Genomic DNA, 17738 nt, shown 5'->3' with positions numbered 1-17738 from the left:
AACTTTATACCAAGGAACTTTCATCACTTTATTGCATTTTCTCCACTCTTAGACTTTGTTTTCGTCCACTGAGAAGGACACCCTGCCCACTGGAGGACAGACCTGGAGGGCGATTGATCAATGTATTGTCCATTTAAAAGGCAACCTAGAGACAGTCATATTGTCCACAAAGAGGGCCCTTAACTGGGCACTTTGTCAAATTTTTACTAATCAATGGGCATCAAAGAGGTTTCGTCCACTAACTGGACACCTAAGAGGCCACTTCATCATTTTTTTTTTTTTAAGAGGGGACAAAAGACTCAAATCGAACTGTCTCTATTTAGAGGGCACCAAATGGGGCAATGTATTGTGTTTATTTACCATAGTGGCATAAAAGGAATGCTTTGCAGTGAGTTCTGATACATTACAGCACCAAGAGGGCAATCGCCACCCTCTGAGTCTACCTTTGATCAGTTGATTAACTAAGTCTATTATTAGTCTAATTTTTTAAGGTTAACATTCAAACAAATACATTTTATGGCCTCAATAACAAACCATATATTGAATGTATTCCAACGTATAAATCTTTAACTAACTTTATGAAAATAATGTCTGACTCACCTTAACATACTCTCAATTACAGCAACTGCTGTTATCAAATGCTCAACTGTTTAGCAGCTCATGAATGAGAATGAAGGCAACAATGAAATGGGTGAAATGGTGTAACAAAAAGTTCATGAGATACTCCTCATGTTCATAATATTCCTGGATATAAAGGAGTTAGCTCCTCATATTAACATAAAAATAAGATAAATTGGAAATATTCTAAATTTCACATCATAATCAAATAAATCAGTGCCATTCAGCTTGAGCATTGGCTTTATTTCTTGGAGAGTTAGGGTCGACAGTCAGAAAAGAAGCTAAAAAATTGACCTGAACCCGCACTGTTTATTTTTCATATCATTTTTTCAGAGCTACAACATATCATATGTGCAGGCTGTGTTTTTGTTTACTGTAGCATTATCAGTTGCCCTTTACTAAGAGTGAAAGTAAATAACTGATATATCTAAACTGTCAAACTGTCCCACTGTTTCTTATGGAAATTTCATACACAGCACAACCTGGACAAAAAAAAACACACTATCTTCAAACTGTGTAACACATAAATAATTTAAGCAATTGGGGTGAACAAACCTTTAATTTAATAGCATGTCAGTTTGTAAGTAGTTCACCTAACAGTGAATGCACTTTGTCTCTGCTGTGTTCTCTCTTACATAACTGTTTAATAATTCATCTAACTGCTGCTTCCTGTTTTCCTTGAATGCCTGACTTTATTCATGGAAAAGACTTTCACAGGCTTTCATACGCTGAATTACTGGTGGATAAGAATGACTAGAAAACAACTTATAACGCAGCGGTCCCTCCCTCCCTTCTCTACTCTAATGAGGGACGCTAACAACACTAACAGGGCGAGGGAACAGAGTTCAGTGAAGCAGTCCAGGGTCAGTGAGGCGGTTACACAATAATAAGGCACATCTTTAATTCAGTTAATGTAATGTGGGGGAGATCCAGGGAGACGTGTTCGCTGTCCCAGGACTAAAACAGAGCACAAAGACACGCTGTTAAACAATGACCATTTATTCACACACTGTATGGGACTCAAAACAAGCGTGATGGAGTGAGGCAGGAGAATCTTTAAATTATACATAAGAAAAACTTACAAAGGAATTTTGTGTGCACTTGAAGAGCGGTACAAAGTATGTTTGTTTCAGCCTGGCTGAAGACAAAGGGGCCTTATAATTCAAAGTTCAATCACTCTCAGTTGAAACAAGAATGGTTCTGTAAAATATCCTGTTACCCTGCTTCACACTCACTTCACTGCTGCTTGGTTTCATGATTGTTGTCCTCATCTCTAAATCTCATCAGGCAGTGAAGCTGACGACTCCCTCCAGCGCTGTTTTCCTGCTTCCTTAGAATTACAAAAACATGGTCAAACTACATACAACAGCACACACATAAAAAGGGTTTCCCTGTACAAAATCCATCTTAAAAATACAAACTTACACACAATGGCACGCTTTCCTTAGCAGTGAAGAATAGAACAGGATCTTACACACACTCAAACACACTCAAACTTGTAAAAAATTAAATTTGGACAAGAGTTTGATGAAATGTGTGGGATCGGGCTCAGTGCAAGTTTTATGGCTTGGGAGGCCGTGGATAAAGGAGCGCTGACAACAGGCAGTAGACAGTAAAAAACACATTTTTCATATATTCCAACACTGAACCTCAAACATTGCTTTTACTCTCACTGAAGGTGCCTCAGGCTGCGATCGTCCTCCTGCCACTTGTTCTCCGTCGTTAATGAAGTTCAAAAACGTTGATTATTGATTGTTTTTCTTTCTTTTCCTCTGTGTGGTGGTATTTTAAAGCTGGCAGCTCCATGTGTGCACAAGAAACAGTCCGTCAAAGAGAGCTGCTCTTCTCTGTGCCATCCTCCTCCACCTTAAAGTTCACGTCTTCCTGTAAGAGCAAGTGCGGGTACGTGTTTGTGCACTTCAGTGTAAATACAGAAAAGACAAAGCATTGTGCAGAAGATTCAGGTTCCACCTGCTCGAGGTTGAGTTCTCCACTTTAACAAAAAGAGACTCAAGTAGTCCTTGCTCTCAGCTCTCATTGGAGAGTCTCTGGAACAAGCATGAATATCAGTGAGTGGAGCGGTAATTGTGTGAGAGCACAGTGAGACAGAGGCGTAAAAGAGAAGGAGAGCGACACGCTCATCGACACAGTGAGGATCTCGGTGAACAGGGGAGAAGGCGAGTGAGGAGTGTAGGTTTAGTCTTTGGGGCACTGAAGGGCCATCCCACGTCTCCTCACCTCATCCTCCCCCCTGTGAGCTCTGCCTACTTTAGTCCAAACACACACACACCGCCCCCCTCCTTCATTCTGTGTACGTATGTGTTCAAATTTGTGCAGATTTTGTCTCTACAGTCAGACAAATGAGGAGAATCCTGTCACAGGTGTGCGGGACCCTGGAGGGTTGGTGTTAGGGTTGACGTGTGTATGCGCAGGCTGTCCTGTGGGTGTGTAAGCACCACCCGTGCTGTGCTGGGTGACAACGGTCTGATAGTATGGCTCTGTGTCTGCTGTGGCACACTCCTCGTAGGGGAAAGGAGTGCTGACGGCTTTGAGGCCTTTAGGCTGCCGCTTCCATGAGTTGTAGTAGGTCGGGTCGCTCATGTAGTGGTTGACAAATGAGTGCTTGGGCTGCTCGTCCTCGTAATCGCTGTCCGTTAGCTGGATACAAACACAGAGACAGATCGGGTCAGGAAGAAGGTTAAAAAGAGCTTGGTGATGGTAGATTCTGTTATCCTTAAGCATTTTCACAGTCTCAGTCTTTACTTTTGTTTTCATGGGTGAGAAAACACACAACACAAGTAAAACACAAAGGAAATAAAGAGCATATCATGATTTTAAATAATGTTTACAAAGGCTGTATGGGCTGTGCAAAAATGTCAGTGTCCCTACCTTTTGCTTATCCTATTGTGTTTTTATGCAGATATTGTGAAATATAAGTTGCTGCATTGCATCACATCATATCAGGATTAAAATCCTCTTCATTGGCTACTATGTACAGGTTACTTTATAGTTGTATTGTGTTGGTACTGTATCAGATCATATTCAGCTTCACAGAGCGGTGCAAATCAAAAACTGATTTGACTTTCTCTCCTGTCTGATGCCTTTTACACGAAGTTCAAACTAATAGAAAGCTGCCTTCTGTGTAACAGTTACAAAATCCAGAGACTGACAGACCATCTGCCTGAAACCTCTGTTACATACAGAAGCAAGGAATAAAAATACATCACTTAAAATTTCTCTACTTACTGGATTTAATTGCTAAATTTTATTGTGTGTTCATGACGTCTTTGACTCCATTATAAAGCAATGGGAAGGGAAATATGGAAAAAATGAAAATATGTAACAAATGGAGAGAAAGATGTGTAAATAGTAGGGATGCACAATATTGGGTTTTTACAGATATTTTTTTGAGTTGTTAAAATTTTTGATTAAAGTAATTTCAATAAATTAATCACAGGGGTGAAAAATGTATGTTGTCTAAGCAAACTCTGCTGCCATAAAGTGCTCCTAAGTTTTTTAGTTATTTGGATAAAATCCATATTCCACAGAGTAACACCATCCTAGAGTGACCAAGTGGGCAGTCTGTCCTTGGTCTTAACTTCTTCTGTTTCAAAAGCTTATAAGAAGTTATGAGGCAATTCAGAAATTTGAGGAATTACTTCATCTAACTGACTGACACCACTCATTTAAAAAAATTACACCTTTTGGGCATTGTATGCCTTTGTTTATAGTGGAGGACAGAGGATGAAGTAAGAAAGATGAGAGAAGGGGGTGAGACATGCCGAAAAGAAGCTGCAGACTGGACTTGAACCTGGCCCACCTGTGAACATGGGGTGTGCCTTGACCGATAGGCCATCTGCGCCCAAAGATTTATGTTTTGGAAATTTTTGCCTTTATTGTAGAGATGGGATAGCGTATAGAGCTAGAAACAGGGATGAGAGAGCAGGGAATGACGTGCAGTGAAAGAGCCACAGGTCTGACTTGAATCTGGGTCGCCCACGTACATAGGGCATGACATAACCACTAGGCAATCTGGGCCCCTTGATACCAATATTTAAATGTAATTCAGTCCTGAAACTTCTGTTCTTTAATCTACTTTAAAGTTTAAGGAATAACAAAGAAACAAACTTCAGTCCTTAGAGCATAATCTATCATCCAGCCCAAAATTCCACAAACTTATTTGTAAATATAGCCAACATTTACCTCCTATATAGGCAATTATTTCAAACTAATATATCAGTTGTGAATATCAGCAAATATGGTAGTATCTGCCGATACAATGATCAACTTTTTGAGATAATATCTGCTGGAACTGATATCATGCACACATAATATTGTGCATTCCATGTATAAAGACATGCCTCAAAACATGGACACTGTAGTTGTCATGATGAGCTATCTAAGGCTGATGTCATGTTTGTAATGTGTTTAATTGAGTCTTTCTTTGTGCCAAAGCATAATAGTTTTTTCCTTTTACTAAAATTGCTTACAGTGCTGTTTTTTTTTTTTCAAATGATCTATCAGACAAATCAGTAAGACACACCTCTCTACTATCAGGCCAGAAATGAAGACACAGATTCAGACAGTCAGACACAGAGAAAGGGTACCAGATCAAGAAAACAGATCTATGGATGGATGGAAGCAGAAAGAGAGAGAGCTACCTCCGACTCAGAGACCTCAGTGGGTTTCTCAGTGAGTGTGGTGCTCTCCGTGAGCACAGCTCCGTTATAATTGTTACAAATGTCTTCATCAGAGTAGTGAAGAACTCCTGGACTCGGTCTGGGAGGAGACCTGAACACACATGCAAACATTGTTAACAGTAGATACAAATGAATAAATTAAATAACTTGAATTGATCGGAAAAGATGAGGGTGTCTTTGCGTGTTAATGAGAGAGAACACACCTAGTGCCGTTCTTTTTCAGGAAGGTGTTTTTGGTGTTGAGCGTTCGACTGTTGAGCTCCAGAGCGGTGAAACCTCCATTATCCAGTGTCATTGACTCCTCCCCTGTGGATACATGCTTCCCTGGAGGAAAAGAACATAATGGTTTTAGAGAAAAACAACATTCAAAGCATGCATTTAATGAAACAGAACTAACTTGCTGTGTGCATTTGTGTATTTTGCTCTGTCTTAGGCCTAAGCATGAAAAGCAGATTAGCAGAGTGCATTTAGTTTTTTCTTGTTGAGAAGTTCACACCAGAGCCCTCATGCCCTTGAAGATTTCACAATGGGACAGCACTTAGCACACGCCAGGAACACACCTCAAAGTCTGTGAGTCGGTGAGTATGATGTTTGAGATTCAGCCAGAGCATATCACACAGAAAACCATCATAATTTATGCACCAGTAACCATCAAAAGGGAACAACAAAGGAAAAAAAATGTCAAAACATTTCATTTTTTGTTGCTGACTGCCTCCTGATCATTCTTCTCTTTTGTTTCTGATTGTTTATTCATCCAGCCTGCAGAGCCCCCCTCACTGTGTTTCATCGCCCCGCTGCCCAGAGGCTTTGCCAAGCTTTCTCTGGCAGCTCTGATTAACAGCTGTCCTGATGTAACCTGCTCTTGTCAGTGCTAACTTTGAATTACAGATGTTGCCATGCACATACACACAAAGTGACTGTAGGGGCGCATGAAGCCTTAAAGGAGAAGAAACTCAGACAAAAACAGGATGAAAGGCTTTATAAGGGAAGTTGGGATATACATCAGACATAGAAGCATTTCACGTCACAGTAAGGAGGTAGCTGTCAATGGGCATTCAAAGAAGATATGCTTCATTAATCCCTCAAAGGGAATGCCATTTTCACTTTGTTGTTGAGATGTGTTGCACAGACACATGATCCTATGGACCTGCTCTAAAGGAGAGATGTCAGAGTGAGGGGTGCACATGGAGGAGAGCCTGAGCCATAGTGCCTGAAAAAGTGGGTATACTCTTAATTTGTCCCCCATACTTGTTATGCATCCCATCCAGTTAAACATAACTGCCCCATGTTAAAAACAAAGACACATAGCATCTTGCATATTTAGTTCACTTAAAATTAGTATTTAGCATGAGTTACTTAACTGCTGCTGCTTGAAGGATCATTATGAAGTTAATAACCCAAGAAGAGCAGATATACCATCATCACTGACCCTCAGACAACTCTTTCATATTCTTCAGCACTGTTGGGGATGTTGCATTACATTTGTTGCCTTTGCCTTCATAGGAGGGAGATTTAGAAGTGGGTTTACGCTATGGAGAATGAAAAATAAATGGGTATACTTCACATGAACCTCCCTCCAATTGGGGGTTCAGGGCCCTACTCAAGGGTACCTCAACAGTGCTCAGGAAGTGAACTGGAACCTCTGTAGCTACCATATCTATTTTTATTTTCAGGCTTGGTCTCACCAGCAATTACACTGGTGACCCTCTGGTTCCCAAGCCAAGTCCCTACAAATTAAGCCATTGAGTGAATTGACTCTGATACCTTAACTTTTTGGCTGACTCCCTGATAGAGATGTAACGGTATTAAAATTTCAAATCATGATTATCCAGACCTTTAATGATAGACTACCACATGTTCTATATCTGTTATTTTTATGTTCAATAGTACAGAAACAAACCAAAGTTACCAAAAACAAAAAAAAACATGTACAAGTCTTATTTCAGTTCAAAGCTCCACAATAATCGAGTCCTTATTGATACCATCCATTGTTTCTATTGTTTAGTGGAAGGAAAAAACAGCAATACATTTTAAACAGCAGAGCTTGAATTAAAAAGTTAAAAAGGTCATGATTCTATCTGTTAAAAATGTTTTGGGGGCACAGATAGTCTAGTGGTTAGGTCACGCCCCATTTGCATGGGCGACCTGGGTTCCAGTCTTACCTGTGGCTCCTGTCCCACATGTCGCTCCCCCGCTCTCCCATCCCTGTCACAGATTCTGTCTGTCTCCACTATCAATTAAGGCATTAAAAATCCCCAAAATATATCTTAAAAGAGATTTATATTGCAAAAAACCCAAATTGCTCTTTCCCACAACTCAAATTATTATAATTATTATTAATAACACATTACAATGTACCATCCGTCAGCTCCTTAATACCATTTGTTGCAGTCTTATACGTTTCAAGTTTGATGTGTGCAGACTGTATGATGACAACTCCCACTAAATGCTGCTAAATCACAGGCTACGACATACGCTGGTATGCAAGAAATAAACATCATCAGTGTGCATCCCATTGACACCGTCAGTGCCGTGGTAAATAATGAAGCAAAGCAGCAACAAAGCCACTGTGACTGTAGTATTCAAATTATCTCCATTCTAGTGCTAATTTGTTTGTTAGTTACAGTGTTGCGTTTATGTCATTTCTTTCTGCATTCCTACTGGTTGGTTAGTCGAAGTAGGTTGTAGCAGCAGTTGCATTGTGATATGGTCATCCTAAATTTCTGACAGTCAGAGTTTTATCCCAGGCCATCTTTGGTCACAAGTCCATGACAGCTGCCATCTGTCAACCTGTCCTGACCTGTGCGATGTAGGACACCGTTTTAGAACCATGACCACTGACATTGGTATGATCTTTCATCTGAGACAGTCTGAAATCACACAGTGCATATGAGGCTGAAGTGAGCTAATTAACATCCAGTCTTCCTATGTCAACGTAGATTTCAACATTGGGTCAATATTTTCAACTAACAGTACTTTCTACAAAGTTTAGAAACACTTTTCTTGGACTTACTGAGCAACTGAGGAGCAGCACAAGCAAGCGAGTGCATACTATTTCCACAGTCTGAGTTTTTTTCTCCAGAACTGACAGTCAAAGGCACTTTATTCTGGGCTTGATTGATTCATAATGCTGATGTGCTTTTACTTATGAACTGATCAAAGATGCACACAAGTCACTTTTTTGCAAGTCCAAGTCAAGTCTCAAGTCTTTGTTCACGAGTCCAAGTCAAGTCTCAAGTCTTTGGTCACGAGTCCAAGTCAAGTCTCAAGTCTCCGATGGTTTAAATGAGCGTTCCATGATCTGCCTCTGACGTCCAGTCTGCTTAGACCGTTGCATCGTTCTATCTAAGGAATTTAAATCCTGTACTGTGTTATCACCATCACTAGGGTGGGGTATTGTCTGTGGCCAGCTCGCCGTGGTGTGTGCATATGGACACTTACATATGAACAGGGCTTGACATTAACCTTTTTTTTACACCAGGTAGCCACTGTGACTAATGGTTACTAGCCACTCAGTGTTTCCACTAGCCACAGTTCTGTTGTTGGGAATGTATTCTCTATATATAATATGTACCTCTGCTATAAGGTGAAACACATGCTCTCTCTTTTTCCCTCATCAGCATCATCAGTTTAAACTCTCCTCTTAAAAAGCTCTCTGTGTACATATGAAACACTACAGGGACATTAGTCACACTTCACTGATAGAGACAGACACTGAGACATTGGAGATTAAATGTTCTTGTTATTTGTCAGATATATTTATTTAATGGTAGTAATTTTATACTAACACAAAAACACTAACTGTTAATGAACTGATTATTCTGAAAATAAAAATAAAAATAAAAACTCAATCAGCATTGTTAATTCTCACTCTGACAGATCTTCAACAGAGTATGCCAAGTATTTCTCCTTCTATTCTCCTTAATAAACTTCTGTCATCATTTATGGTGTAAGTTTTTTTATATGGGTGAAATCAAGCTAAATTTTACTTTATTCAGCTGAAATCTCCTGGACTCCTTAGTTACTCATTTATCTGTTACAGCCTCTTATCTGTCTCTGCTTCTCACTGCCTCCATGAGCCGTATTTAAAGTTTAATGTTCCTGTCGTCTTTTATGTCCGTTCATTATCAATAAGCGGCAATGCAGAGATTCTAAAAGTAATTTCTTCCCCACAAACATATGATATTAACGGAATTATTAACCAAATAATATTTTAACATTGCGCACACCTATGGCTCACGCGGGCGACACAGAGAGACACACAGCTGAAGCGCACACACACACACAGTGCTGACACTGATCCTCCGTGCAGAGGAGCTTTAATGCAGGAGAAGAGAGTTTAGGTATTCTGAAACTTTTGCCCTCAACAGACTGAAGTCTGAAGTCTGCAGCCTGCACAACCAACATATTAGCGTACGTTTCAAAGTAGGTGTTTTCGTGAGCGTCGCGTTTGTGTGTCATATGCAGCATGAACGAGAATTAGGAAGAGAGGATGATGCTGAGTAAAAGGCGCACGAACAGTCAAAGAGAAGGGGAGGGAAGGGAAAAAGACTGACAGGGGGACAAGAGATCATGATGGAAAAAATAAAAACTGAAGATTGTGCATGAGTCCCAAATCACGAGTCTGAGTCGAGTCGCGAGTCTTTTGCGCACAAATCCAAGTCAAGTCTTAAGTCACTGATGTGTGCGACTTAAGTGCAACTCGAGTACAAGTCGTGGACTCCAGTCCCCATCTCTGGAACTGAGAGCCTACTGCTCTTGTGCCCCTTACTTGCCCGTCTGTGACTCTCTACTCTGACTGACTGTGCATTGCTATGGTGCAGAAGAAAGCAAGCAATGTCTCCTCCTCCCTACTCTGGTTTTGATAAAATTCAAACTACTTTTTAAATATCATATCATGATATACTATCTTATCATTACACACATAATGTAATGTGCCTGGTATTTTTTAACATCTGTATTGTCAAAGTAGAAATTTCTGCCAACTTGAAGAAATTCCAGGCTGTCCTGAGATATGGTGTTGACAAGACAGTACATATAGAACTGTAAAATTCAAAATTCAATTAATTTAAATCTGTATGCAGAACCCTTAAGAAATTAGCTTTAAGGAGATTTTTTTCTGATTGCTTTAGGGTGCTGTCTGCCTTGGAGGAACACGGCTGACCTTGTTTTTTCGTCTTTGATACAGCTTCACAGGTGGAAGTGGTCCTGAAGGAACAAGACTGCTGGAGGCAGTTTCACTCTACAAACATAAGTTTAGTGCTCCTGCTTTTCTCAGTCAGAAAAACTGAATATCAAAGGCTGAGTGTGTGAGCCGTTTGATGATGACATGAAAGATAATAAAGCAATCTTGGCTAACAACCTTATTACAAAATATTACTAATAACACATATCATCAGTAATTTGTTCTGTAAAGTGTTACAAAACCTCAGGTCCATCAGAGACACACACCTGTGCCACAGGCCTTGTACTTGGTACTGTGTCCACGCAGCAGCAGGGTGAAGACCAGCACCAGAATGAGGATGAGTCCCACCAGAGCCATGACCAGCAGGAACCACCACTCCTCATAGAAGGGACGATCCGACAGAGCTGCAGATGAGACGGGAGAGAGAAGCAAGATCACATGAGGGAAAGGTCAACTTTTTTGTTTGCTCATTCATTCAAAAGCTGGTTCGTTATATCTCACTTTCACAAAACTCCCCTGGCAGATTTTAAAATGACAAGAAAGCTGACCGGTCAGCGAACCTTTGAGGGTCTGTAAATCTGGGCAGCAACTGCAAGATGTGTTTATCATGGTCTGTATGCTGTCACTGCCCAGAATTAAAGACCTGAAAAGATGTTTTTGTGTGCTGACTGTTCAGTTCTCTTTTAAGTGTTTTTTGTTGAAAAGTTTTTGTTGTTTGGAGTGTGCACCTTTATTCCACATTTTGATCTTTTAATTACAATCAGCTGGGCTAGTTACAATCAGCCATTTTCAAATTCTTATGTCAGGGAAGTTAAAGCTTTTGTTCCCTGAGGGCCACACACAGAGAAATGTAAGGATCCCCGGGCTACTTTGATATACTTGACCTTTGGTTATCAAAGATAGTCATAAAACAGGCTACATCATAGCTTTTCAGTAATGACTGACAACACTAATATCCAATCACTGCTGAGGAGTTCTCAGATTTCAGACATTGATGGCTGAGCTTCACAAAACAAGAGCACACTGCACTGCACTGAGCGTTGGAGCTTGAAGATGATTAGCATTACATCCTTTATAAATCAGACCTTGAGATGCAGCAGATACTGGAGCAAATGAGTAGAAATTTGAACTGCCATGATCCTTTTATCTATTTTTCATCAGGGTATTAGAATCACGCAGTCATTATTTTGGTTACCAATATGTTTACAATTTAGGTTGTCATCTTTATTTAGTCACAACAAATGTGCAGCAAACAATTCTTCTTGTCAAAATGTTTGTTTACAGAGTTAATACAGCAGCACTGCTTAGGGTCAAAATAGGTTGTACAATACAGTCAAGCTTCACTGTCAATACAGGCAGTCCAATAATGAACGATTTACATGAAAGTTTGGACACCTCTGTCTTAAGGCTGGCTGAGACTACATGAGTTTTTTTGGTCATTCTCAACAGCACCATGTCAGACTATGCAACTAAAATCCTGTCCTGTCTTGGCTGACAGTCTGTCCACACTAAAAGTGTGATCCCAGCTGCTCATAGTATGCTGACATCACTATTATCTCTGTGACTGTGTGTGGATTCACAGGTCGTGTGGGGTCAAAGAGAGTGAATCAGACTTCTGCTACAACAAAAAAAACGCTCTGTGTGATTCTAGTGGTCTTTTGCAGGGGAGAGAAGAATTAAACAATCAATAAACAATTATGGACTCATCCTGATGTATCAAGAGGGCGGATAAAATAGACCAGATATCTTTACCATAGAACTCAAGGTATGAAAGTGATAAAATGTCAAGGAAATTAGCAGAAAAACGTTGGAGCATGTTTAATGTAATTTTGGTAAATAATGATACAAAGATAAGAAGCAACAGCTCTCCCATTGCTGGGCATCAGGATTCATGTTGACGTCAGGTCAGGGTTTCAAACTAGACGATGATGAAAGAAAAATTCTGACATGCCAGTCTTGTCGATTCGCGGGGCATCCTGGGTCTTTCAGTTTGTACTGATTCTGAAACCCCCTGTAGGCAGAAGTATGTCTTTTTTTATCTGATCTTGCCCCCAACATGTGAAGGTATGTTTTCTTAACACAAAAAATCTAGTTCTAAGTGTTGCATGCATCATTCTTACTGTGCTGTTAATTGTTTCATCTGCCCAGGGCAGCAAATCCAGACACAAACAAATACTATACAGAAATAGTCAGTTTTGCCACTGATAGTCTTAGTTTTAAAAAATTAGCTTTGCTTTTTAAGTTAAAAAGTCAATATCTAGACAAGTCTGCAAATTACCTGATTATAAAGTCCTAACAGGGATGTTGAATCTACATTAATCTATGATCTTATGCTGTCACGTACATATGCTTGTATATCTTTTTTGAAATCTTGTCCTTTGTAGGATTTTTTCTTGCTATATTTCATCTTAGAATAACTTGGTATGACTTATAAATTAACTGAGAAATATATGAATTTGATATTGTGCATTGGAGGTGAAGAAGAGATATTGCTTTTTTGATTACACAGCTGTTGTTGCAAGGTTCTGCCTCTAGATGGCAGCAGACACAAATGCACATCACGATAGAATAAACTTCCAGGGCTTTTCCTTTTAATATGAGATTCAGTCAAACCCAAATCATTTCAGTCACTCTCAGAGAGGGTGTGTGTGTGTGTTTGTGTGTGTACCAGCAAGAGCAGCAGAGGGTGTACTGGGCTGTCCGTAACCATAGCGATTGACAGCGATGACTCTGAACTCATAACTGATTCCCGATCTCAGGCGCTCCAGGGGCACTGACACAGACCTGCTGGTGGGAGGGAGAAGTCTGATGAAGGAGTCCCAAACTCCTTCATCTGCAGGGGTGATGGAGAGAGACAGAGAGAGGGGGAAGAGAGAGGAGGGAGTGAGAGAGAGACAGAAGGGGTGAGGTTGCATCATTGTTTGACAGATGGGCAGACAAAGATAAGAGAAAAAGTGCTTATTGGAGAATTGCTACCTTTCAAACATAAGATTGTCAAGTTGAATTTCTCATGATAATAATGCTCAGGATGTGATGATTACTGTTATTAAAATTAATAAAAATGGTGTAACTATTGTTGTTAGTAGCAGGATTACATCAGAGCCTATAATCAGTCCTGCAGAGTGCTCACTTTCACTCTCACACCTCCACTAATCTTTATGAGAAAATTGCTGTGGACTTGATTTGCACAGTGGGTATTAATGAATCTGCTGAAAGCCGAGTTCAGTGACGTTTAGCATGGGGCAGTACTTAACCTCGTTACTTAACCCATTAATGGAAGCAAATGGGGCTCATGATGAGAAAAAGCGCATCAGTTAAGTGAAATGATGACCTGTGTTTGAGCTTACCTGAGGGACGAGCCTCAATGACATATCCAGTGACTGGTGATGCACCCATATCTCCCTCTGTCCAGTGGATGCTGAGCTCAGAAGATGTCTTGGTGATGGACATTTCCTTTGGTGAGCCTGGAGAGCCTGTAGAGAGAGATAAAGACAGTCACACAATTGTTTTATCACCTAGGAGGACACTTCCTTCCTTGATTAATTTTAAAGCTGTTTCCACCCGAATGTTTTTCTTAGTTTGGTTCATTACAGTATGCAATTATTTGCATTTCCACTGTTAAAGCTGGGAAAGGTACCAAGTTAACTTATCTCTATCATCAAACTTTTTAGCATCCTTCTTAGGGTACCAATCATACCTATCTGACTCTAAAGGGTAGAGCAGGACTAACTGCAATCTGTTGATTTGTTAAAAGAATCTTCTCTCCCTGTGTGACAGCAGTAATAATGGTTTTCATAGACAAGCTTTCAACGGAAATTGTGATTTACGATTTAGTAAATAAACCTTGTGCGGCAATGGTTAGATCAAATTAACAACTCAATTCAAAACAAGTCACAAGCTGCATTGATGCATCCTTCCTGGATAAGCTGGATCTAAAAGCCAGCTCTTTTATGTGAAACACAGGAGCTCGTATTGGAGCCTGTTTCTCTCTTTCACTATTTTTTTTTTTTAAGATTTATTTTTGGGCCTTTATTAGATAGGGGAGGACAGTGGATAGAGTCGGAAACAGGGTCAAGAGTAGGGGAGAGACATGCGGTAAAGCGCCTCAGGCCGAATTCGAACCCGGGCCACCCGCGTACATGGGGAGTGCCTTAACCACTAGGCCACCTGCTCCCCTCCCTTTCACTATTTCTGTAGTTGTGAAGTAGGCATAAAAAACCCTAAATAGTACGAAAAGAGGAGTTGTTTGGAAGCTAAAAGACTGTCTGTTATTACAAAGCTAAGCAAAAGATTTGGGTATCTAAAGGGCACCTAAAGGGTACCTAAAAGAGCTTTGATTCCATCACTATGAGAAAGGCTGGCTGTGGAAACGCAAGCAGGAACAGTGCCAAACTGCACTGAACCGAACTATTTGGTGGAAATGCATTACAGCTGTCCTAATCTAAGTTTTACAATGAATTCTGGTGATTTTGTTAGTAGATGACATAAACGTATAAACACAAATGTATAAATTATAAAATGCTTGGTTTATTTGTTCGGATTTCAGATTCTGTATGAAACAGAGCTATTTGTTGTTTATGTGTTTGCTGAGAGTGCCACAGGTCAGGGTTTTGGATCAATAAGGGGGCAATGGGATATTATTAGACTGTGGAATCGTTTAGCAGACATTCTGGATAACAGGATCAATACTAAAGTTTACTTTGGAATAAAATGCACAATTCTCCATGGGCTGCAGGACTTCATGGTGTTTTTGTTAAAGCTGAATCACACTATTTCTAAAGAAATAAGTTATGCAGTAAGAACTCATTTAGAAACAAGTTACTTGCTTGATTTGGAGAAAATGGTTTAATTATGACTTCTTAAAACCCTTAATTATGGACACATTGAAATCAAGCATGATTATGTTGCTGAATTTTTATGTTAAAGCAAACCAAACAAAAAAGACAGAGATCTCTGGTTGCTCAGTAAAGACGTTTGGAATCCTTCTGGCTCTTGAAGTCGGCAGATTTAAAAACATCCCAGGGGACCAGAGACTGTGTGAACTTTGAGAGTCATTCCTAACTTCTTCCAAATCATACTTGCTGTTATATTGTCCTTTCTATGTGGAGTTAGGAGCACTGTTGATAAATGAAATGTATGTTTGGAACCATGACACATTTTGAAGCACTGATGATGCAAGATGGAGTGGCTGTTTACATTAAATGTTTATTAGTTGATGGCTTTTGTAGTGAAAACCAGGAAGAAATGTCAGAATGGTTTTGCTCTAGTAGTATGGTCCTGCCCCATATAGGTGGTTGGCTTGGGTTCAAGTCTGGCTTGTGACTCCTTTCCCACATGTCTCTCCCTAATCTCTCTTCCTGTGTCTGACTCTATCCACTGTCTTCCTCTATAAAGAAAGAAATAAAAGCCTAAAAGATGTTTCCTAAAAAACCTGTATCATCATCATTTTTGTCACCTACAATTAAGACGTGTTAAATTTCACCAGAATGTAGCAAATGACTCCGTAAAATATTTTCTGAGGGAGGTCCCTTTGACTTCCAGTTAAATTGGCCCACCCCCTTTTGTTAAGCTTGTGACACTCATGCTTAACAGTGTACTCCTTGTTTTCTTTAAATGCATGGTAATGATCTAATGAGGGTAAAAAAGTGGCGCCAACCCCCACTGGTGTGGTTTGTGTCATTATGTATTCAGCACTAATGGGCAGTAATGCTAAAGCAGCTGCTAGCAATACACAATGAATGCGGATGAATTTTCACTCACATTAGGGCTCATGCAGAGTGTGACAGTGGTGCCTGAGGTAATGATGTCGCAACTTCTTTTAGATGAAAAACTAGGTATTAAAAGATTGGCTTATACAGGTGATTGTATGGTGTTTTGCAATGTATTGACATTTTATAGACAAAAAGAGGTAGAAAGAATAGGTGTTGGTAAAAAATAAACATGTAAACAATGTTGCTATGGTAACATGATCAATGCATTAAATTAAGTGGGGTAACTAGCCCAGAGTTAGAGTAATGCCTACCTTGCACAGGCTGAGCAGTGAGGTTGGCATGTATGGGCGGTCCATAGCTGACTGTGAGAGCCTGAACACTGAACGTGTACGTAGCTCCTTTTATCAGGTCTCGAACCTTCAGCCAGCGCTGCCAGCTGCCCCTCACATCCACGGTCACCGCTTTACTCACTCCTGCACATACACAGATAATAGGTAATGATCCATGTCAGTCTGTCTCAGTATATCTAAACGTGTGTAAAAAGGATGTGTGTATGCACCTTGTACAGGAGCAGTAGGCTGGTAGTTGACTCTGTATCCCTCCAACTGTCCATTAGGAGTGAGCGGGGCCCCCCAAGACACATTAACGGTTACAGCTGTCACCTCTGAGAAAGATAGGAAGCTGGGCTGACTGGGAGCTGTGACACACAAAGAGGAAGAGTTCATATTTTAATATAGAGTTCATATTATGCTGCTTGTGTATTTGGATGCGATGATGTGGACTCCATACCTGACTGCATGGTTCGAGCCCCACGGGGATCACTGGGGGGACCGTCTCCAGCTGTGTTGAAGGCAGTTAAAGTGACCAGGTAAGGCGTGTAGCTCGTCAGATTAGTGAGATGCACACGGGTGTCTGGGACGAAAATCACTTTAACCTTTTCGCTTTGGTTCTGCTTGTCCCTCTCCCAGTAGTGGATCTGCAACAAAGAAAAACACCATCAACAACTCCAGAGCTGTTTTTCTCCTAACAACTCCCCCTGCTCCTGCTTTCTCCTCTCACTCACTTCATCTCTGCCAGCAACATATCTTATTTACTCTCTGCCTGTTGTTCCCGAGCTCCCCAAATCGATCCATATAAAGCACAAGTGCTCCTTTATAAGACCAAGTTGGTTTAGAGATTTGTGTGATGGTGGCAGTTTAACAGAGGGGTAAAGTTGGTATTACTGTTTATTACAAATAAAAACAGACTTTTCTAGAAGAAAATAAAATACTTCTGTATTTCATGATATAGCTAAAAAGCTGAACATACATGGTTTCAATTTCTTTCTTGTACTTTTAATGACTGCTTGGCAACAACTTAGTTGAGAGGAAATTCTCCATGGATGCATTATTCCCTCATTTGTGCAATCAAATTGATAGTACGAGCAAAATATTATGTTGATAACTTTCAGGATTGTTGTAATTATCATTTTCCCACAAGTAAACAGCTCTACCATTACAATCAAAGAAGTAATTATGACTAGGA

General features: G+C 40.2%; 1 protein-coding gene across 2 annotated transcripts in view; it reads right to left on the bottom strand.

The window, feature by feature from the left end:
• Nucleotides 1-1601: 1601 nt before the first annotated feature.
• The window catches only part of sdk1a (sidekick cell adhesion molecule 1a), a 399871-nt gene continuing 383734 nt past the window's right edge, over nucleotides 1602-17738 (bottom strand). For both annotated transcript variants that reach the window (XM_041785552.1, XM_041785551.1), the window contains 9 exons: nucleotides 17004-17190; nucleotides 16774-16911; nucleotides 16526-16687; nucleotides 13851-13976; nucleotides 13172-13336; nucleotides 10770-10907; nucleotides 5522-5642; nucleotides 5280-5409; nucleotides 1602-3276 (listed from right to left, as the gene is read on the bottom strand). In XM_041785552.1, the coding sequence (XP_041641486.1) occupies nucleotides 2971-3276; nucleotides 5280-5409; nucleotides 5522-5642; nucleotides 10770-10907; nucleotides 13172-13336; nucleotides 13851-13976; nucleotides 16526-16687; nucleotides 16774-16911; nucleotides 17004-17190 (1473 nt within the window). In that variant the 3' untranslated portion in view covers nucleotides 1602-2970. The remainder of the gene's footprint in view (nucleotides 3277-5279; nucleotides 5410-5521; nucleotides 5643-10769; nucleotides 10908-13171; nucleotides 13337-13850; nucleotides 13977-16525; nucleotides 16688-16773; nucleotides 16912-17003; nucleotides 17191-17738) is intronic.

This window comes from Cheilinus undulatus, linkage group 4, assembly GCF_018320785.1.
Source record: "Cheilinus undulatus linkage group 4, ASM1832078v1, whole genome shotgun sequence".
NCBI classification, from domain to species: domain Eukaryota; kingdom Metazoa; phylum Chordata; class Actinopteri; order Labriformes; family Labridae; genus Cheilinus; species Cheilinus undulatus.
This window is presented reverse-complemented; position numbering and strand designations above follow the sequence as displayed.